This window comes from Lontra canadensis, unplaced genomic scaffold, assembly GCF_010015895.1.
Source record: "Lontra canadensis isolate GAN:19392208 unplaced genomic scaffold, GSC_riverotter_1.0 scaffold1, whole genome shotgun sequence".
In the NCBI taxonomy this organism is placed as follows: domain Eukaryota; kingdom Metazoa; phylum Chordata; class Mammalia; order Carnivora; family Mustelidae; genus Lontra; species Lontra canadensis.
This window is the reverse complement of record NW_022630995.1, coordinates 87,620,988-87,644,998: the sequence shown is the minus strand read 5'-3', so window position 1 is coordinate 87,644,998 and position 24,011 is coordinate 87,620,988. Positions and strand designations below refer to the sequence as shown.

General features: G+C 39.0%; 1 protein-coding gene across 2 annotated transcripts in view; it reads right to left on the bottom strand.

Moving 5' to 3' along the window:
• Window positions 1-24,011, bottom strand: part of PRDM5 (PR/SET domain 5) — a 216,089-nt gene that overhangs the window by 179,981 nt on the left and 12,097 nt on the right. The window contains exon 2 of one of the 2 annotated variants that reach the window (XM_032858584.1): window positions 8,546-8,629. The exons of the other annotated variant lie outside the window; for it this stretch is intronic. Within the exon in view, the coding sequence (XP_032714475.1) occupies window positions 8,546-8,629 (84 nt within the window). The remainder of the gene's footprint in view (window positions 1-8,545; window positions 8,630-24,011) is intronic. 2 annotated transcript variants of the gene reach the window in all.

The window sequence follows — 24,011 nt, the reverse complement described above, 5'->3', positions numbered from 1 at the left end:
AAAGAAAGACTTAAGGTTAAGACTAATGCTGTGAGATAAATCCAAAACACCAGTCACACAGGAAGATGTTTATATTTGAAGATGCTCAAATAACTATGCCTTCACTTTTTAATATTTTTGCTGGGTATATAATTCTAGATTGGCAACTATTTTTTATCACCCTAAAGATATTATACAGTTGTTCATCATATTTATCACCATTTTATCTTTTCTGTTAAAAATCATCTTTTGGTTTATTTATCGGTGTTTTGAAGGTAAGGTCTCTCTCTCTCTCTCTCTCTTTTTTTTTTTTTTCCTGGCTGCCTTTAAGATTGCCTTAGTTTTCAACAGTTTTACTAAGATACATCTAGGTAGATTGTTTTTTGTTTTTGCTTTTATTCACTGATGCTGCTTGAGACTAACAGAGCTTCTTCAGATAAGGTTTTTAAAGAGTTCTGGAAAATTCTCAGCCGTTATCTCATCAAATTTGCTTCTTTCCCATTTTCTTCCTATTCCCCTTCAAATGCTAAAAAGTCATAACATTACAGATATATTAGATATGTTCACTGTCTCATGTATTTATTTTTAGTCCCTGGGCATCATTTTCATTATTTTCTATTGACTTTTTTTCTCCTCATTAAACCTATCTTTTGCTCTGTCATATCTAATATCTAATTCAAATACTGAGTTCTCAGCTTCAGTTATTATATTTTTTTCTCTCTTAGAATGTCCACTTGACGTCTATACATCTTAATTTTTTTGGGAAGATTCCCCATCTCGTTATTTCATCTGTTTCATCTTTCCTTCATTTGCTAGAACATAACAATCATGATCATTTTGAAGGCCTCATTTGCTAATTCTAATCAATATCTGAATACAATATCTGAAATATGTTATTAAGCCAGTTTCCATTGTCCAGCTTTTCTTTCAGATTTAGTCATATGATCCTATCTCTTAGCATCAAGTCATTTTTTTTAAAGCTTTATTTATTTTAGACAGAGAAAGAGCAGAGCAAGAGGCAAAGGGAGGGGGAGAGAATCTCAAGCAGACTCTGTGCTGAGCATGGAGCCCAACACAGGGCTCAATCTCATGACCTCAGATCATGACCTGAGCTGAAACCAAGAATCAGATTGGGCTCAGGGGTGCCTGAGCCACCCAGGCACCCTTCTTAGCTCTGAGTCATTTTTAATTAAGTGCTGGATGCTGTATATTAAGAAACTTTGGAGAATTCAGGTAATATGTTTCTCCAGAGTAGGTCTACTCTGACTTCTGCCAGGCAGAGTAGAAAGCATTCATCACAAACTAATTAGGGAATGAGCTCACTGGAGGCTGGGTTGCAGGTGTGGCGGGCTTTAGCCACTCTCAGTCAAGGACATTCCTACAGCACAGAACTGCAGTGCTTCCAACTGAAAGCGCTGTGCAGAGAGCCCCTCCTCAGCAACATGAGACTGCAGGACACTCCACTTCTTGGCAGGTGAGAATTCTACTGCTAAACCACCAAGGCACCGATACACTCCACTTTTTGAAAGTGTGTGACTGAACTTTAGCATTCTGCTGTGCAGTTTCACAATTCTGCAAATGTCTTGAAGGGGAATCAGCAATGTTTTTAGTTCTTTTAAAGAGCTCCAATCTCTACCTGTTCATCTATGCTCAAACAACTCAGCTCTACATGGGCTGAAATCAGATGTTCAGACTCTTGTTTATAATCCAGAATCCAATTTCCCAAGTGAAAAGAGGTTGCAGGTTGTCATTTTACCTCTCCACGTTTTCCCTCTAGAACCTTAGACATTCTGGTATTCCCTGCTACAATAGCTCTGATGTTATACAAATCATTTTTGTATTGAATCTGTCTTCATAGATCTCAGCAATAATATTGATGTGTTCAAGTTCCTATCTGATATGCATTTTCTTGCCCTATTTTATTTTCTTTATATCATTTCATTTCTTCATATCATTTATTTTCTTTATATCACATCACTACTTCTATCGTATTACATATTAAGGATGTTTTATGTCTAACTTTCCCTACTAAAACGTAAGTCCCAAGAGAACAAGTGCTTTACTGAATCCTCAGGGTAAAATCAGGCTGAATATTGACTGACCCTGGTATTCTTACTCATCCTATCATGCTTCATTTATCATGACTACTTTTGTCATCTAAAGACAATGCCAGGGTGCCTCGGTGGCTCAGTGGGTTAAGGCCTCCATCTTCAGCTCAGGTCATGATCCCAGGGTCCTGGATCAAGCCCTGAGTTGGGCTCTCTGCTCGGCGGGGAGCCTGCTTCCCCATCTCTCTCTCTGCCTGCCTCTCTGCCTATTTGTGGTCTGTCAAATAAACAGATAAAATCTTAAAAAAAAAAAAAAAAAGACAATGCTTATTTTTTTCTCTGTAAATATTCTAAATGTCCTTATTGTTTTTCAGTATGAGAGAAGAAAAAAATTAATTCTACATTTACATATTCTTAGTCAAAAACTCTTACTCCTCTCTCTTCATGTTTCCTTACTTTCTCCTCTGAAAGAGAGAGGAATTAGAGCTATATTTCCTCGGGTTTCTCTCCTCCATGGTTCCTTGCCTTCATTTGACTGTTGAGACCTTGATGGTCATTCCTCTCTATGCCTGACTCCCTACTATAGTAAGGAGACATACCCTCAGTCTCAGGATATGCCTTCTACAGCAGGCTGCAGACCTGTCTGTCTCTATCCAGGCTCTCTGGTCTCCCACATTCTGACTCTGCTACAAACAGCGCCTGGGAGTCAGGCCACACTTCTCATCGCAGTCAAAGGGCAAATATATTCAGAATCTACTCCGCAGGCCCCTCTTGCCTGCAAAGACCAGGATTTAAGAAGCAGAATATAAAGTCCCCACTCTGACCGTGGGTTCCAGTCATATTCTCCAATCCAGGTCTTCTGGAGCCAAGAACTTAGAAGTTACTCAATGCTCAGTAATGACGTAGATATTTTAATCTTCAACTGGCTCCTATCTATTCTTCCTTGGCTAGAATCAGAGAGAGACAGAAGGGTTATTAATTAGGACACATCACCAGTGTCTAAGGTCTGGGGGTTGGGAAAGAAGTTCCCCAAAACCAACCATATTTAAAGAGCAATCACTGAAGGGGCACCAGTTCACCTGGTATATACATTTATTTTGAAATAATAACTTGCTCTAACTGTAGGACATTAACAATTCTTATAAACACTTACAAATCTTGTAATCATATTTCCCTAGCTGTATTTTTGAAAGCATGTTATTTACCCAGAGGTACAAAATCTTTTCTGCTGACAAAAATAAATAAAACTACGATTATTTGCTATTTTTCATTTTGTAATATACAGCTACCAAGCAGAATGTAATGACTAATAGCCTTGGTAATTCCGCTAGCCTCAGATATAAAAAATGTAGTTTTCCTCATCAATCCTCAAGGCAATAGATTTAGAAAAGTAAACAAATGTAAAATTTTTAAAATGTCATTAAGTCACAATCATACAGGTAAAGCTGATTCCTCTCATACTTTATGCACCCTACAATGTGTTACTTCTGGAATCCTTACAAAACCACAAGCTCCTTAAGAGTAGGAGCACAGACTTCTCAAAAAGCAAAGTTTAAGTCTTGTGTTGCTTGTCTCCTTAACGCATAGAGATTACTTTTCTACCAAATTGTAGACACTTTTCTTCTAAGGCTTAATAGGAAGAAATCAACCCGTATCTAAGTCAGAGAGATTTTATATTTTCCTATAAAAACATCACCCAGAATTTAGATATTTCACTTGGTTCTCTGGGATTCTGCATGTGAGTTCTTAACTAGCTAACAGCAAGAATGTGTTGTCCAAAGGCCCATCCTCTGTATTACTACCCATCAGTATTACTAAGCTGTAGCACGTATTCTGGCTCAACCTGCATCAGATCACACCACTGAGTACCCGACTACACCTGCTGAACTGTTCAAAGACTGAGAAGAACATGCACCCAGCATGAGTGGGAGAAGGGGGATGAGATTGAGTCCTTTGTGATCTCACAATAGATACAAAGTATAGGAATGAATGACTCCACCAGAAATGTAAGGAGGACACCGAGTTTTAAGAACTTACCAGACCAGTTTCTAAACAAAAACTTCTTACAGGCGATGCAAAGGGATGCCTTGGAAAAGTAAAGGAAGACCCACTGAAAACAGAACACAGTGTTTGTGGAGGATTCAAACAGACACTGGATTTACCAGCAGCCACTTTGGGAATACCTGAATAATAGGCAGGTGAGGGAAAAAGTACAATCTGTATTGTATTCTACAGGTACCAAAATATAAGGGTATGTATGTGCAAGAAGCATAATAACCCAGAGCCTAAAGAGGAAGTATTTGCACTATGCCCTGAAATACTGAAGAAGGTATTATAGAAAAAGGGCTCTTGGAGATTTACAAAACAAAGGATGATTGAGTTTTAGCCACAGTACATGAATGGATTTTGGTCTTAGAGCAAGTTTGAGCAGGTACAGACTGGAAGGAAATATACCTCAAGCTCCAAATGACCTGGAAAGAAGTAGATGAAAAGACTGTTCTACAGAATAGAATGCAATACAGACACCTGGGCTCATGCCACTATACTATCCATGGGAAGGAAGTATTTACTATCAGGCACTGGTTTCCAACCTCAAGCTCTGTGATTGCCCTCAGGCCCAAGAAAGAAAGAAATCTTCTACCAATGCACCTAATTCTAAATGAAAAGCAAAATTCTGAGGTTACCAACAAGCCTTAAGGACAGATGAGACGGAGTCTCTTCAGACCTGAATTTCAAATTCTGGTGGCCAACACAGAATGAGGCTGAGGTGCTGGTGAATTCTCTGAAGCAGTAGGCATCAATAAATTTCCTACCTGTACTTTTGGAGGAAGAGAAGGAGGTTGCAGCAGACAGTATCAACTAATCCCATTCGATCCCTTTATATCCTGTCCCGAACCCACAGGGGCTTGCACACACATGTAGGCTCATTCCTAACTGGGCCTTCCAAGTTCTTGGCATGAAATGGCCACCTAAGGGTTCCTGACCTTCTCCACCAGAACTGCTGGCCATAAGCCAAGTGTAAAGAGAGACTGAGGGGGGCGCCTGGGTGGCTCAGTGGGTTAAAGCCTCTGCCTTCAGCTCAGGTCATGATCTCAGGGTCCTGGGATCGAGCCCCGCATCAGGCTCTCTGCTCGGCAGGGAGCCTGCTTCCCCCCCCCCCTCTCTCTGCCTGCCTCTCTGTCTACTTGTGATCTCTCTCTGTCAAATAAATGAATAAAATCTTTTAAAAATTAATTAATTAATTAATTTGTTTTAAAAAAGAGAGAGAGAGACTGAGGAAGGGCTATGCTACATGCTCTCTCACATGACACCATTTTCTAGACTGTCCTAAGGATCTGTCTCATGTGCCATAACCACACTAGACAAGGTTAACTACTGGCTGGAGAAGGACAACCTGTCTGAGAACACCAGGTGGTTCACTTTGTAGCTATCTGCCAAATTAGAAATGACTTAAATAACCAGTCCCAAAGCACCCACTGGAGAGGGTAAGCTCACTGCTTCCCTCTGAGAGGACTCGAATGGCTCCATGAGGGGAAGACTGAAGAAGGACCAGCTATTCTCCTTTCTCTCTGCTCCTTCTGAGTCTGGCACCTCCAAAGCCAAATAACAATGATGGACTTCACTCATAAAACTCAAGGCTGAGAAGCAGCTCATTTGGTTAACTTAAAAGTAATAGTATTAAGGCTAGGAATTCAAAAGATGTTAATTGTTTTTTAAATGTTCCCCCCAAAAGGCAAACTACTGAGAGGTTTTCCCTTGTCCTGCCCCCAGACCCACCGGCTCCCCACCCTCCCCACCCCCCGGCCACCAGAAGCAGAGCAAAGACTGGCTGACCATCCAAACTGAAAACCAGACTAGGAAGAGGAAGAACTAGAGGAAGGAGTAGAAGGCCATGTGAACTAAGGGCTTAAAAGAATCAAAGGTCTCAGGTGAAAAGAACAGGCTCACCAGGGGAGACTCTTACCAATACTCTTCTGAGTTGCATAAAAAGTACAAATATTACTTATTCAAAATCCAGATATTAAATAGCAAGTAAAATAAAACAGAGAAGAGCAATCACTAAGTGGATGTAACATTACCTGAACCTACAATGTATAAAATCAATAGTTCTTTGGGCAGCAGAGTGAGAGGACAGGGATAGGGGTGTGTGAAAACAAGTACAAATGTAAAATTATTAAAGGCCCAGGAGAATAGGTCATAAAAAACTAGGTGATCCGCCGCTGCACTGTCAGCTACGGACCAGTTCACAAACAGCCTGCCTGCATTTCCTATAGGCAAGGATTTCTTTCAAAATAAAAATTACAATCATTATCTGCTTCACAATTCATAACTAGCTGTGCAAAACATGAACTCATCACACTAAAATTTTCAGAACAAACATCAAAAGCCATTAACAACCTCTTAAATAACTGCTATTTGTATGTTTATGACTTATTTAGGCAATCTTTTTGTCACATAGATGTTTGATTTCTGAAAACCGTCACAATAAAAAAAAATTAACTACTGAGAAAATTTTAAGACCTTATAGAAAAATAGTGAAAGACGCCAAAAATATGTTTATATTTATAAAATAAACAACTAAAACAGCTTGTTAATTTAGGCAAATCAAAAACATTTTCCACTGCTAGTGAGGACTATAGTATGAATTTCCATTTTCCATCACCCGCACTGTAGAAATCTTTCAAGAATCTCTTCCTCAAGCATCGTTCCCCACCACCAGCAGTTTCAGCAATATGGATGATGATTAAAAATATATTTTGTGGGCGCCTGGGTGGCTCAGTGGGTTAAGCCTCTACCTTCAGCTCAGGTCATGATCCCAGGGTCCTGGGATCAAGCCCCGCATGGGCTCCCTGCTCAGCGGGGGGCCTGCTTCCCTCTCTCTCTGCCTGCCTCTCTGCCTACTTGTGGTCTTTTTCTCTCTGTCAAATAAATAAAATCTTTAAAATATATATATATATATATACATATATATATATATATATATACACACATATATATACATATATACATATATACAAAATATATATATATAGATATATTTTGTTTGCAGGTAATACACTACAATGGCTTTCTGTGTCAAACTGGCTAGGCTATAGTAACAATTATTTATCAACTATTACCCTAATTGTAGCTGTAAAGGTATTCTGCAGATGTGGTTAAGACCTACAATTAGTTGACTGTAAGTAAAGGAGATTACCACCAATGCTGCATATGGCGGGCCCTCATCCAATCAGTCAAAGGCCTTAATTGTCAACTGAAACCTGCCTCAAGACTGCAAAGTCAACTCCTATCTGAGTTTCCAGCCTGAAAGCCTGCCCTATAGATTCCAACTTGCTCCCCTAAAAATCATGTGAGCCAATTCTTTGGGGAAAAAAAAAAATCTGTATCTATATCTATATCTATATATCTCCAACCTATTGGTTCTGTTGCTCTGCAGACTCAAACTGATAAATACACATTCAAAGACTTTTTTTAATTTTATTTTATTTTTGTGTGTGTGTGTTCCAAAATTCATTGTTTATGCACCACACCCAGTGAACCATGCAATACATTCCCTCCTTAATACCCACCACCAGGCTCACCCATTCTCCCTCCTCCCCTCCAAAACCCTCAGTTCCTCTCTCAGACTCCATAGTCTCTCATGGTTTGTCTCCCCCTCCGATTTCCCCCAACTCACTTCTCCTCTCCATCTCCCAAAGTCCTCCATGTTATTCCTTATGCTCCACAAGTAAGTGAAACCATATGATAATTAACTCTCTGCTTGACTTATTTCACTTTTTATGTGTAAGTCTCTACCTCTTGATTCTATCCCTTTCCGATTTACTGATCCTACTTCTCAGCCCTACCCTACTCATGGAACACACCAAATACAATTCTTGGAAATGAGTTTTTTCCAAGTGTTTGCTTCAACAATCTCTATACCTTTACTTCTCTATTTCTATCCCTCAGGCCCTTCTTTTTCTAATGACTAGAAAAGAACAGCAACAAATATACTTGGCATAAACTAAGATGAAAATTCTTATACAGATGTACATTTGCATATACAGATCCCTGCATTAGGGAAGTTTCAGATTGCAAAGGACTGTCCACAAAATCACAGTTCTTGAAATATAGTGGTGTTTTCATTCCAACACAGAGCTCAGAACTGTTTCTAAGAAATCAGAACTACAACTTGGAAATAAAAATTAAAGAAAAGGTCTAATTTCATTTACAGAAATTGAATTCTTAATCCAGTCCAAGAACATGCTTATTTTATAATCCAAACATCCTTATGCATGGAAAACTCCTTTTTCAATGATGAACTGTAAACTTCAGAGTTCTAGAAGAATTGTCTAGTAAGATATTTCAACAGCATTTCTTCAATGCTAAACTTTAAAGTTACTCGGGTCCCTTAAAAGTGAAACATTCCAGTGTTTAAATAGTCGACTAGAATCAATACCTATTAACTTAGCCTTGTAAATGCACTGAATAGTATAAAGAAAAACATTAAATATTTAAAATAACAAGGTCATCCTTACCTCCCACATCAACCTGTAATCCATATTTTCATCCAAGTCTTCAGGCATTCTCTTCTCTCCAGCGAAGGGTCCAAACTTCTCACCCTGAGTAGTGATGATTACATTAAAAAGGGATTAGTGCAATAATCAAGTTACTAAAATAAACTCATTTTTTTCCTCCAAATCTGCATGCCCAATGAGTGAGACACATTTAAAGTATTACCTAATTTATACAACACAAAATATTTACATATTAAAATCCAACTTAATCTGTTTTTAGCTTAAGAGCCTGAATCCACAATACAGGAGCCAACAAAAAAGGGTTAAATTGTATAACATTCAAATTCTGACAAGGCCTCTGGCAAGTGGTCTTAAAATGACAAGCATTGAGTTTTGCCTGACTTGAGAGACAAGCCCACCAGGCAGAAAATCACCTGGTTTCCATAAAAATCACAAATTCATCCCAATTATGAGCAAGAAAGAAGTAGGCTTGCCATTCTCAGAGGAAGACTGTTCATAAATAAAGTTTAAATTCCCCTGTCAATCTTTCCAACAGCCAAGGCAGCACACTGGAAACCAGAGGTTCTCAAAAGGCAGGCTTTAGAGCCCACCTGGCATGAGAATCAACATGGACACTTATTTCAAATTCAGAATCCTGGGCTTATTAGAATCAGACTCGCTCGGAGTGGGGCATGGGGAGCTGCATTTTCAGTTTCCCAGGTGAGAAGCACCAGGGGCTGGCTCCTGCAGTTGCTTGTGAGTCAAGTTCCAAGGCAAGAGACACTGTATTCTCAACAAAGGCAACCAAAGCAGAGTTTGGAGAGCCACGGAGTGGGGTTAGGTTTGTCCAGCCACACCTTCTGCAAAATGTGTGCAGAGAACACAGAGCCCTGTGTGCCTTCCTGAGATCCTCCAAACCCGCCTGTGCTAGTCTTCAGTGGAACACTTCCCTTCCTAAGACGAAGAAAACTCCAACAAAATCTCCACGGTGGGGCACCTGGGTGGCTCACTGGGTTAAAGCCTCTGCCTTCAGCTCAGGTTATGATCCCAGGGTCCTGGGATCGAGCCCCACATCGGGCTCTCTGCTTAGCGGGGAGCCTGCTTCCTCCTTTCTCTCTCTCTCTCTGCCTGCCTCTCTGCCTACTTGTGATCTCTGTCTGTCAAATAAATAAATAAATAATCTTAAAAAAAAAAAAATCTCCAGGGGAACTTGATAAACACTGTTGGAGGGAAAAGCAACCACCAACCAAAGCAATGCTTTCAGGAATATAAATTACTTAATAAACAACAGAAAACCTAACCCCTGGAAATAGTAACATGTTAAAGCTTAAAGGAATTACAGCTAACTAACCCAGCCCTTCATTCTACAAATAAAGACAAGAGGTCCTAAGAAGCTATCAAAATGGCAGCACCCAGAAAATGCATTCTTTAATGTTAATTTAGGGCCAAAAAATAACTATAGAGATTCCTCAAATCAAGATTATAATCCTAAATAGCCCAGGCACAAGCACACCAAAGAAACAAAAAGACTGCTATTTATAGTAACATGGAGTTATTAATACAAAGTTTAGCAAGCAAATTTCAGAGGCTAGAAGCCAGCTCTGCTTCTTCCATTCTTCCTGCCTCACTAGCCACTTCATACTAAGACTAAGCACTAGGCATCAATTCTCAGGCAGCTACCATGGCCCCAAAGATGCTTTCCTTTTAAAAGTAGTCATTTTTCACCTCAACATGGGACCTTATCAGTATTTAATGGCAGTTAAGAAAAGCTGTATAAGTAATTGAAGAAATGAGGCATCTATGTGGCTCAGTCTGTTAAGCATCTGACTCCCCGTTGAGGCTCGGGTCACATTCTCCAGGTTGTGAGATAGAGCCCTGTGTCAGGCTCTGCACTCCGAGTAGAGTCCGCTTGAGATTCTTTCTCCCTCTCTCTACCCCCTGACATTTGCACCCCCACCTCGCACATAGGCATACTTGCATGGGCTCAAGTGCTCTCTCAATCAATCAATAAAATCTTTAAAAAAAAAAAAAAAAAAGAAATGAAAGACTAGGGGAGGGGAATTAATACATTTAATATAATTAATACATAATACATGAACTACTATGGGTCACACTCCAAATAACTATGTGGGAATTTCCCCATTTAACAGAGATAGACATGGAGAATCCAACAGTTTAAATAACCTACTTGATAAGGTCAACCACCCAGCAAAGATCAGAGAAAAGCCTAGGAACCACTGGTTTGTTCTGCTCAGGCACTGTCTGCTTCACCACACCACCACTCAAAACCCTCACAATAACTGGATGACCCAGTGCCCAGGCAGCTCACCCCTCTCTTCTCACTTTCCATTAACTACAACCTTTAACAACTACGTGGGCCATCCTTGCCTTGCTCATAGTAGTCACTCAATACATGGACTCTTGTGAAGAAACTGACGGACTGCTGTTAAAGCCAATGTGGAAGACCAAAAAATAAGGTGTGTTTTTGGTTATAAATCTGAGGATTTGGTATTAATGCAGGTAGCTCACCTTTTCACTCCACCTAACCACATATTTAGAGTTTCTCAATCATTACATTAGATAATAATCTAAGTGCACACTTTCTAATGCAACTGATCTACCCATGCCAGTCAGTTTCTCCCTGCAGTACAAATTGGGAAGGGAAAAAAAAAAAAAAAATTAAGTCAGCACTGTTCAAAGGACTGAAGATGAGGGATGGGAACCCAAATAAGGGCACTGGAATTGGTTAAAAAGGCTGCTTGGCTGAGTGTCTAGCAAGATTATTAAAAGAATTACAGATCTGAAAATTCAAAATAAGAATCAGGACTCTTGATTTTAAAGCCTCACTATTAACAGTGAACAAGCATTCTATCCTAAACTCAAAATACCAAACTAGAATAAAATGGCTTTCAACTTTTTTCTTCAACCCACAGTAAGAAATACATTTTGTATCGCAACTTGGCACAGTCACATGAACACACTGAAACACACACATAAAGCTAAAATATAAATTTCTTGAAACAATACTACCCTTACTCTTCCAGTATTCCACTTCACTTTTTCAAAAATACCAGCTCTGACCCAATAAGTTAACTTCACAACTCATTAATAGCTTGCTATCCAGTTTGAGAAACACTGACATAAAAACATACAAAGAAAAAAAAAAAAATACAAAGAGAAGGCAAATTTCTAAGTAGGCCAGTGAGCATATTAGCATGATCTGATCAACTAAACTTGAGTTTCTGTAGCTACAAGATTACAAAAATGTAAATAGCCAACTCTTAATTATCCTTAGTGCTTATGGTATGAAAAAAGTACAAATAATTAAAACAATTTATATTTGACTTTAGAGGAAATTTTGTACTTACTGGACCCACTCTCACTCTGAAGATCTCCCTAAGGATCCTACCATGCTATCCACCCCTTTTCTAACTCCTTGTTCATCCTTGTTTCTGCTATACAAACTGTACTTTCTTCTTATTGTAATTTTATTGCATATTCTGCTTTATTCACTAACCATTTCCCATGCAAAGTCCAACCTAAGAGTAAGCCTCTTCTACCTCAGTGGGCTTCAAATCTGCTTGGGTAACCCACCTGTAAAAAGAAGATTTGGGGTACACACCCCATCTATATGTGATTACGTTTTTTTAGTTGAACAATATGAAATTACCAATATTTGACATTTTCAACCTACAAAATGAAAATTTTTCATATGATTCATTATAATAAAAATTATATATACATATGCATTAGCATAACTAACACCAAAGGTGAGGTTTACAACAAATGACAGGAAGAAAACCAGTATTTCAAACTATATCTTCTTGAAAATTCAAAAATTTTTGGCTGACATCATTGGTTTTACTCTCTGTGACTAAGCTGTTGATCTATTAGCAGCAGGAAAACTGTCAGCTGTACTGTCTTCTTGCTGTTCATGTGTGATTTTAACATTATTGATGTTACCTTCATTGCCAAGAATTTTCCTAGGATTCTTTATGTCAAGAGGTCACTCTCTAAGGGGTCACTATCTCAAATGCTTACAAGGTCAGGCCCGAGAGCTGCGCAGGATCTGTCGTCCAATAACGAACATGTAAAGGACGCGTTAGGGAAGGACTGGGAGGCAAGCTGGGAAGACAGGACCACTCAAGCTTTTCTACTGTAACCAAATATTGCTGTATCACAATGCTGCTAGGTATCTACAAGTATTTTGGAGACGCTGACAACTCAAACATGTACACGAAATCACTACTTTTCTAAGTTGGCAATGAATTCCAAGTTTTCAAAACTCTGCAGATCAAAGTGTGACCACAAGACAAATTCAACCTGTAGACAGTGAAATGGTCAAGGCAAACACATCTCAGACCTGACCAGTTCCCAGCCTGCAATGGTCTTCTCTGCTGTTTCTAAACAAGGCAGTTAATGGATCTACCCAATAGGCCGCCCACTGGACTAGACAATAACTTTTAATAAACAAAAAATGTATGATTATACATGAGCCATTTTCTCTCATTTTGTTTAATATTGGTAAGAAGTTGAAAGCAGGGCTGCCTGGGTGGCTCAGTGGGTTAAGCCTGTGCCTTCAGCTCAGGTCCTGATCTTAGGGTTCTGGGATCAAGTCCCACATCGGGCTCTCTGCTAGGCAGGGAGCCTGCCTCCTCCTCCTCTCTCTCTCTCTCTCTCTCTCTCTCTACTTGTGATCTCTCTCCCTGTCAAATAAATAAAATCTTTAAAAAAAAAAAAAAAGAAGAAGTTGAAAGCAAGATTTACTGCAGATCTCTCTCTCAGAACAGTGAGAAAAGCACTAGCTGAGGCTTCCAGAAATCTGGACCCTGATCCCTGCTCTGCACAGCTAATCAGCTGTGACACAATAGGATGTCACAAACTTCTAAGCTTTGGTTTCCTCACCTATAAAAGGTAGGGATTTAGAGCACCTGATTTTTAAGATTCCTTCCAGCTCTTAAATACTATTAGAAAGAGCTTCCCCATGCCCAAATAAAACAATCTGAGAATCAAAGAGAACAAAACAGTAATTGATTGAAATTAACATTAATTGAAATGAACATTAACACATTAATTCTTAATGATTTTCTGAGAAAGAGAAAAAAATTTAAACCTCATGTGCCATCATTGGAAGGTAACAGCTTGTTAAAATTAGTAGAGGGAAAGGGGCTCCTGGGTGAATCCGTTGGTTGAGTGTCTGCCTTCAGCTAAGGTCATGATCCCAACGCCCTGGGATGGAGCCCTATGTTGGGGGAGGGGGGAGTCCCTGCTCAGTGGGGGGCCTGCTTCTTCCTCTCCCTCAGCCCTTTAGTACATACCCTCAGGCTCTCTCTCAAATAAATAAATGAAATCTTTTTAAAAAATTAGTAGAAGAAAAAAGAACTAACATTTTGTCCTACCTTCCCAATAATATCCTAGTTCATGAGAAGCAGACAACAGCAAATAGAGGGAAAGCTCTTCTTTACAGAGGAATGCTAATTTATAAATAAAGAAGCACCATTTATTTGAATGAAATCACCATTTTGAAATCCCTAAAAATTTAACTGATTCAGGCAAGGGTCATCAACGGATGCTAAGACCATTAGGTAAAAGGTTGATAGTGAAATAGATGATCATCTAGTATCAGCTCACAGATTACTAGTTTAAGCACAAGATCCCTTTAAATGGAAAAATTACGTTACCCCAGTGTCGGCATTACTAACAGTGGGAAAACCAGACATGATATACCCCCTGATAGAATGCAGTCTAAAGTAAACCATTCTAGCCCTTCATTCCCCAGTGTGGTCATAGGAACATAGGGGTGTTTGCTGAACTCTCCAGGCACCTCCAGAGGCAAAAGGGCAAGTGAACACGCGCAGACCTCTTCCCCCTTGTCCTGTCTCTCACCCAGCACCTGAGGAGATCTGAGCCAGCCAGCAAGAGAACACATGGATAAAATACATATGAGAGTGAGGTGGATGCTTCCGATGATGCCTACTGATAAAACTGCATTATTTATTGCAATGTAAAAAGTTTCCTGAGGATAGGGAGAAGTGCTTAATATACAACGTCAGTGCATTTAAAAAAAGAAAAAAAAGTAAAATAATCTATACCTAACTTCCAGATTTGAAGAAATATGGAAGAGAGAGAAATACATTAAATAAAGCCCTGGGAAAACAATCAGATAAATCCAGATTGTGAGATACTCTATAATTAGCCTGATCTCCTCAGAAAGCCACTATTATTAAAAAGGGGAACAGGAAAAGGGAGACAGTTAAGAGATCTGATGGACATAACCAAATGTAATCAGTGGTCCCTGATTTGATCCTGGTTCAAAAACCAAACAGCTATAAAAACATTTTGGAGGCAACTGGAGTAATTTGAATATGGGCTGGAATTAGAAGACGTTAGGAAATTACTGTTATTTTTGTTGGATGTTAAAATGATATTATGGCTATTTAGGAGAATGTCCTCATACAGAAATATTGAGGGAAAAAATTATCGTAATGACTGTAAATTACTTTGAACTGGCTCAGCGAATAAAAAAACATACCTATAAATGAAATAAATTATATTAAAGTGAATCAACTGCAGTTGAATCATTCATATGTGAAATAATGGTAATTTTTCACAGAAGAAGTCTAGGGTCCCACTTGGAACATAATTATATTTCAATGTTAAACTACTATGCATGTGTTGCTCTTGCAGTATAATTAGGCCTTCAGCAAAGTGTGTTTCTAAAAAGTTCAGTATGAAAAATAGCCAATCTTTTTTCTCTACTATGACTATCGGGGCAGAGACAAATCGCCTCACTATATCCATACTCCTTAGTACGGGAATGCTGACCTTGTTGAAGGTACTAATGTATATAAGTAGAAAAACTACATTTACCAGCTTCCCACTTAAATAGGGAAGAGAGCTAACAACATGCAAGCAGAAATCATTATATGAACCACCACAAAAGCTCTTAACAGGAGAGCTAAGTCAGCTGGCAAGTATACCTTAGGGCCATGGTTACTACCTCTTTCTCCCCACCTGGAATAAAAGCACCATAGCTGGAGCTAAAGCAGCCACCTGGAGGCTAAGAGAATGCAAACAGTTCCACCCCAACATCTTAAGCCACTGAACTGATAGCAGTAAATGCCTACATGCCAACTTCTTGTAATAGGGAGAACATAACCCCAAGGTTTAGATTACTGTAGTTGTCTCTATCACTCTCAGCTGATAGAACAAATGTCAAGGAAAAGAAATGCACTAGTACCCAAGACATAACAGAATCATTCTTTACGAAACGAGTCCCTTATAAAATAAAAATGAAATGGCAAATGCCAGAGAATTGTGAGGAAGAAGAGATCCTGGGTATATGGTGCCCTGCATAGAGAACCTTCTGTTAACTCCAACCCTAAGCTACTTGCTTCTCCTGAGCAAAACAACTGCTACTAGCATGTCTGGTCAACTGAACCTAAGTGAAGCCTTAGGTTCTGGCAAAGAACATGTGTGAGGCATTTTCTCCAGTGGACTAAGTAACAAACTGGAAAACAGCAGGAGAGCCAGCACTGAGGGCTGGAAACTAGAGAATGCAGAGATGGGGGAGGGGGCCACAGCCCAGTCTTCTCCAGGCTTGCAGTGCAGGAAAGTACAAGACCAGACAGCCGAGGAACAAGGAATTGACAGCCTATCTGCCAGAGCAGGTTCATGGCAATACAGACCTCTTTGCATGTAAGGAAGGACTGACACCACAGAGGGTTTTCTAACCCCTGATCTTGGGCTTCAGTAAAACAACCAAGGCAGACTGCCTATACAAAGAGGCCCAGCTTCCTGAGAGAGAAAGACCAGGAAGGAGAATGAGAACCACACTCTGTAAAATAGAACTTCTGCAGGAGACAGAACACTTTAATTAAAAGGAATACCTCAAGGGGCACCTGGGTGGCTCAGTGGGTTAAAGCCTCTGCCTTCAGCTCAAGTCATGATCCCTGGGTGCTGGGATCGAGCCCCGAATGGGGCTCTCTGCTCAGCAGGGAGCCTGCTTCCTCCTCTCTCTCTGCCCGCCCCTCTGTCTACTTGTGATTTCTGTCTGTCAAAAAAATAAATAAAATCTTAAAAAAAAAAAAAAAAAACCTCAAGAGAAGAAGGGAATTTAAAGAGATTCAAGTAGAGTATTCAAACACACACACACACACACTTTTAAGAGTGGGAAAAAAACAAACAAAAACCATGATTTTCCAACTAAATATTTTTAGAGAATGAGCTGAAAGAGAAATAGACTAACCTGAAAATCACTCACCCAGTCAGGAAATCCTTTACAGTCAGGTGGAGGAAGAACTACTTGATGATATACACAGATTCAGAGAGAATATTAGCCACATGATGATAAGAAAAAGAATCACAAAAAGTCTCCAACTAAACAAATGAACCAGAACAAAGGAAAGAAAATGGCAAGGAAAAAAAAAAATGAGTAGCTGGCATAGGCATACAAATGAATGACAATTAAGAGAGTATTTAGACTATGTAGGGTTAACTAACAACTCCTGAAACAACAGGGATATACTTTTCAAAGATATTTTATTAAGTAACACACCATTTCATGGGAACCTAAGGATTGTTTGGGAAGAACAACAAGAAGGCAAAACCATCCCAAAAGTTGCACACCATGTGGGGTAGCAGGGGAGGGAAGAAGAAGAGGGAAGAGAGAGGGCAACAGAACACCTCATAGAAGAAACTGTGTTTTTGTGGGAAAAATAGCTAAGCTCTACCTATCAGACAAAAAAATCATCCATCTGACTGTGAAAGAGGGAAAGAGTAAGTAAATCACTAAAGAAAAAGAGTAGAATTAACAAAGTAATTAGAGGCAAAAAAAGAATGAACAGTGACTTGAACAGACAGCAAAATAAGGAAAATTATAAAATAAGTTACAATATAAAATAAGTAATGAGCATAAAGAAAGATGACAAGAATGAAATCAGCTATTGCAGCCATTAACCTAAATATGAAGGAGTTAAATTCTCTTATTAAATGAGACTATAATACTGCATTATGAAATATAATCTAGCTACACGATTATAAAATATAAAAGAAAATGATAAAAGTGAATTTAAAGGAATAAAGATACCAAAAAAAGGCAACAGTGTCACTTTCAGACAAGAATTAAGTTAATTGCTGAATGCAGTAAACAGAATTATCTAGTAATTATTATACAGTAATAAAAAACATTTTTATGAAGAAGATATAAGAGTAAGAAAACAGAAGTATCAAAATACTAAATATGCCCAAACTTTCAGTTATAAAATAAGTCATGAAGGTAAAAAATACAGCATGGGTACTACAGTCAATAATATTGTAATAATGATGTATGGTAACTGACATGATTACACTTATTGTGGTGAGTACTGAGTAATGTACAGAGTGGTTGAATCAATCTGTTGTATACCTTAAACTAATAAAAGGCTGTATGTTAATTATAGTTCAATAAAAAAATGGTTAAAATGGCCAATTTTAAGCTATGTATATTTTATCAAAATAATTTAAAAATTAGCCAACTTTTCACCAAAAAAGATATATATCTACTATATAATACATATGTATATTACATACATATGAAGAACTAAAGTGGGAGACTTTAAAATCTCTCTTTCAAAACTGGACAGATTAAGTAATAAAAATAGTAAGTGGAGTCTTTTGGGTTTTCAACATTCAAAGGGGAACATGCATCCTGATATTTACAGCACCCTTATTAACAATAGCCAAACTATGGAAAGAGTCCAAATTTCTATCGATTGACGAATAGATAAAAAAGATGTGGTATATATATGTGTATATATACATATATGTATAAACATATATATGCAGCAGAATATTACTCCATCACCAAAAAGAATGAAATCTTGCCATTTTGCAATGACATGGATGGAAGTAGAAGGCATTATGGTAAGCGAAATAAGTCAGAGAAAGACAAATGCCATATGATGTCACTTACTGTGGAATTTAAGAAACAAAACAGATGAACATAAGGGAAGGGAAAAGAAAAGAGAGAGAGGGAAGCAAACCGTAAGAGACTCTTAATTATGGAGAAAAACGTGAGGGTTGATGGGGGAAGATGGGCAGGAGAAAGCTTAAATGGGTGATGGCTGTTAAAGAGGGCACTTGTGTAGAGCACTGGGTGTTATATATAAGTGATGAATTACCAAGTTCTACACCTGAAACCAATTTTACCACATGTTCACTAACTAGAATTTAAGTAAAAACTTGAAATAAAACAAAATAAAATAAAAATAAAAGTAAAAATATTTTTTAAATGCCATTAATTTTAGAGCACCTGGTGACAAAGGTGGGTAAACCTCCAGCTCTTGGTTTCAGCTCAGGTCATGATCTCAGGGTGGTGGGATCGAGCGCCATGTGTATCTCAATGCTCAGTGCGGAGCCTGCTTAAGATTCTCTCTCCCTCTCCCTCTTATTTATTTAAAAATAAATCTTAAAAAAAAAAAAGCCATTCTTTTGAAAACTTTTTTAAGTTAAGTATCCACCAAGAATTTAAAAAGAGTATCATTCCTAAACTATAATACAAAAGGCCAATAAACTACAAAATGATAAAAGACATCAAACCACATATTAAAGAAGTTTTTTAATCACAGACATGTCATATTTAAACTTCTAAAATACAAAGAAAACTAGAAAAATCTTGAAAGTGAGGGGGAAAAAAAGACATCATGTACAAAGTAAGACTTAGAGCAGAATTCTAATCAGACACTATGTAAGCCAAAACAAACAAACAAAAAGAAATAAGCAACATCTATAATGTAATGGGGAAAAAAAAATAAACTGTCAACCTTGGGAACATAGGAAAATACTTTTTCAGACAACCAAAAACTGAGAAAATTAATTGCCAGCAAACTGTGATATTAGAAATGTTCAAAGAATATGGATCAGGCATAAGGAATATGATACCAGACAGAAACTTATTTCAAAACAAAATAGTTAAGAGCTCCAGAAATGTTAAAATTTATTTATAGATAAATAAGGAAGACAATTCCTCTTATTTTTTAATTGCTCTGAAAGTCGACTGATGACCTAAAGGTAATATAGTAAAAATGTAAGATTTATAACATACAATAAAATAGATGAAAATAATGGCATAAGGGATGGGAAGGAGGACTTGCAAGTTTAACTACTGTATCTCGCCTCCTCTTTGACACCTCTGCCTGTGGTGTAACAGAAACCTTAAAATTCATTTGCCTTCATCTGAGTTCCTGATCCTCCCCCTTCAAGTCTGCTCCACCCACAATCTAGATCAGTCTCAGCTGCTGATGGACAATCCAACCCTTCCAACTTCTCAAGTTAAAATCCTTAGACTTGGAGGGAGACAAGATGGCAGGGAAGTAGGAGGAGGCACCATTTCAACCTGTACCCTAAAGTGAGCTGATTACCTACCAAAGAACTCCGATCACCCATGAAATCAGCCTGAGATCAAAATTATACACTTCTGGATCTCTACGGGGGCATAAGACTCCAGTGGGCAGGTAAAGCAGAGTGGGAACATCGGACTGATATCGGAAGATAAACAAAAGGGGGAGGGAGCCACCAAAAGCGACCCATTGGAAAGTAATACCCCTAATAAGAGAGTGCCCTGCATCTGGGGACCAGCATTAAATTGGAGTCTGGTTGAAAGCACTCAAAAAGAGCAAAGGATCGCGGGGGGGAAATTGTGGGAATCGGGGTGGTTAGGGACAGGAGCTTAAGTCCCCGGACGCAGGACAGCCACCCCTGGCAATGAGCCAGAGAGAGTGCGGCGGAGAAACCAGGTCTTGGTCCCTGAGCCACCAGCGTGCTTGAGAGTGCACGGGGTCCAGCTCCCATGAGGGGCTGGGAGCCTCGCCAATCTGGGAGCCTTTTTGCAGTCCCCACGTAAGTGCCGTGCTGTGCTATCAGAGTCCGAGTCACACCCCACGTCCTCCCCTGAGAGAGGTGTGCACAGGTGCCAGCCCAGCGCTCTCGGATCCGGAAAGACAAGGCACTCCCAGCCCGGGGCCAGCAGGAAAATCTCTGTGTGCGATCATGCTTGGAACCTCTCTGGCGGTCCAGAGCTGCCCAGACAGCCGCCACTGTCATGGTTTTGGGTACAAGCAGGAGTTCCTGTGTCCCCAGGGACCACGACTCAGAAGTGCTCTGCCAGCAGCAGAGGGGGAACTTATGTGCTCTGAAGAACCCAGAGGGGAACAGACTGAGGCTTCTTTCTGAGAGGGAGGTCAGGGTGCAGTTTGCTTTCCTCTAAACCTCCAAAAACCATCAAAAGCTGCCAAGGAGAGAAAAAAAAAAAAAAAAACAAAAAACGAACAAACAAACATAAAAACCTCCAGAGAGGGGCGCCTGGGTGGCTCACTGGGTTAAGCCACTGCCTTCAGCTCAGGTCATGATCTCGGGGTTGTGGGATCAAGCCCCGCTTCGGGCTCTCTGCTCAGCAGGGAGCCTGCTTCTCTCTCTCTCTCTCTCTGCCTGCCTCTCTGCCTACTTGTGATCTTCCTCTGTCAAATAAATAAATAAAATCTTAAAAAAAAAAAAAAAACCTCCAGAGAACAAAAGCCTGAAAAACCAGTTTCCTCAGAGCCCACCCCCTTGAGGGGAGTGGGAGTACTTAACTCAAGGAACATTGCCTGGAAACCCACGTGGCAGGCCTCTCCCCTAGAAAGCCAACCAGGAAAAAAAAAAGGAAGAAAAAAAAAAGATGACAAGAGAACCACCATCACTACTTCATAGATACAACTTTTATTTTTAATTCCTTCCCACTATTCTGGTTCATTGTTTTTTAAAAAGATAACTTTTTAACCTATTTACCATCACAGTGAGATGTCCAGTACATCAAATTCCATAATAACCTTTTACCCTGAGTACAAATACTCATGTTTTTCTTTTGTTTTTCTATTTTTTGATTTTTTTTTTTAATTTTAGTTTAGTTTAGTTTATTCTTTTTTTATTTTTTAATATTCATATAGAGTTAAACTTCAAGATAATCCCCTTTCCCCAATCAATGCTACCCCTATAGGAAATTTTTAATCCCCCTTTAACTTAGGAAAGTTGAGTCCTTTAACAAGATATCAAGATACATCCAGGAAGAATCAAAATAACCTTCCTCGCCCACACTAAGAATTTATAACCACTTTCCCACCTTTTTCTTCTGCCAGTGTTTCTGTGTATTTGTATTTTTCCTGATAGTATATAAATCTTATACTTGGGGTTCTTTTTGACAAGATTCTTTTTTTTTTTTTTTTTCATATATATATATATTTTTTTTTTTTTTCCTCTTGTCATATAATTTTATTAGTCTTTTTGTTTGTCTGTTTTTGTTTGTATACGTCATAAATCTTACCTTGGGGCCCATTTGGGCTGAGCCTTCTCTTTTATCTTTCTTTTTTTTCCTCTCTCTCTCTCTTTTTTCTTTTTCTTTTTTTCTTTCTTTCTTTCTTTTTTCTTTCATTTGGGTGGGGACTCCTGATTGCTCAGAAGCATTCCAGGGTGTACCTTGACTGCACCACAATCAATACATCCAGCTACATCCATTCAGCCATCTCTCACCAAAATGACTAAGAGGAGGAATGCCAACAGAAGAAAAATACAGAGGATGGGCCTTCTGCAAAAGAGCTAACAGCTTTTGAAATAGACAATATGTCGGAAAGGGAATTCAGGCTAACAATTATCCAGGCAATAGCTAGGTTGGAGAAAGCCATGGATGACCAAACAGAATTGATTAGGGCAGAAAGCCACCAGGAATGATGTTCACAATGTTAGGGCAAAACTGAAAGCCACCAGGGATGATGCTCACAATGCTCTCAATGAGTTCCAATCTAATCTAAATTCTCTAAAAGCTAGGGTAACTGAGACAGAAGATAGAATTAGTGATCTGGAGGACAAACAGATAGAAAGGATCAGGAGGAAGCCTGGAACAAACAGCTTAGAAGCCACGAAAATAGAATCATGGAAATAAATGATGCCATGAAACGTTCCAACATTAGAATGATTGTAATCCCTGAAGGGGAGGAGAAAGAAAGAAGTCTAGAAGATATAGTGGAACAAGTTCTCCATGAAAATTTTCCCAATCTCACGAATGGAACCCACATTCATGTACTAGAGGCAGAACGGTCTCCCCCCAAGATTATAGATTCTCGAAAGTCCTCGAGACACCTAATCGTAAGAATGAAGAATTATAATTGTAGGCAGGCCCTTTTAAAGGCAACTAGGATAAAGAAGCTCCTTATATACAGAGGAAAACCCATCAGAATAACGTCAGATCTGTCCACAGAAACCTGGCAAGCCAGAAAGGGCTGGCAAGATATATTCAGGGCACTAAATGAGAAGAACATGCAGCCAAGAATACTTTATCCAGCAAGACTGACAGTCAAAATAGATGGAGAGATAAAGAGTTTCCAAGACCAGCAAGGCTTAAAAGGGTATGCGACCACCAAGCCAACACTGCAGGAAATATTAAGGGGGGTTCTATAAAAGAGGAAATATCCTAAGAATATCATTGAACAGAAATACAGAGACAATCTACAGAAAGAAAGACTCCAAAGGTAACACTATGTCAATAAAAAAGTATCTATCAATAATCACTCTCAATGTGAATAGCCTAAATGTGCCCATAAAACAACACAGGGTTGCAGATTGGATAAAAGGACAGGACCCATCCATATGTTGTCTAAAAGAGACCCATTTTGAACCTAAAGATACACCCAGACTGAAAGTGAAGGGATGGAGAAGCATCTTTCATGCCAATGGGCCTCAAAAGAAGGCTGGGGTACCGATTCTCATATCAGATAAATTAGATTTTAAACTAAAGACTGTAGTCAGAGATACAGAAGGACACTACATAATTCTTAAAGGGACTATCCACCAAGATGATCTAACAATTGTAAATATCTATGCCCCCAATATGGGAGCAGCCAATTACATAAGAAAACTATTAATCAAGACAAAGAGTCATATTGATGTGAATACATTAATAGTAGGAGATCTTAACATGCCTCTCTCAGTAATAGACAGATCATCCAAGCAGAAAATCAATAAAGAAACAAGAGCATTGAATGACACATTGGACCAGATGGGCCTCATAGATATATACAGAACATTCTACCCTAAAACAACAGAATACTCATTCTTCTCAAGTGCACATGGAACCTTCTCAAGAATAGACCACATACTGGGTCACAAATCAGGACTCAACTGATACCAAAAGACTGAGATTATTCCCTGCATATTCTCAGATCACAATGCTTTGAAACTGAAGCTCAATCACACGGAAAAGTTTGGAAGGAACTCAAACACCTGGAAGCTAAAGGCCACCTTGCTTAAGAATGCTTGGATCAACCAGGAGATCAAAGAAGAACTTAATTCATGGAAACCAATGAGAATGAAGACACTTCAGTCCAAAACCTATGGGGTACAGCAAAGGCGGTCCTAAGGGGGAAAATACATAGCCATCGAAGCCTCCCTCAAAAAAATTGAAAAATCCAGAATACATCAG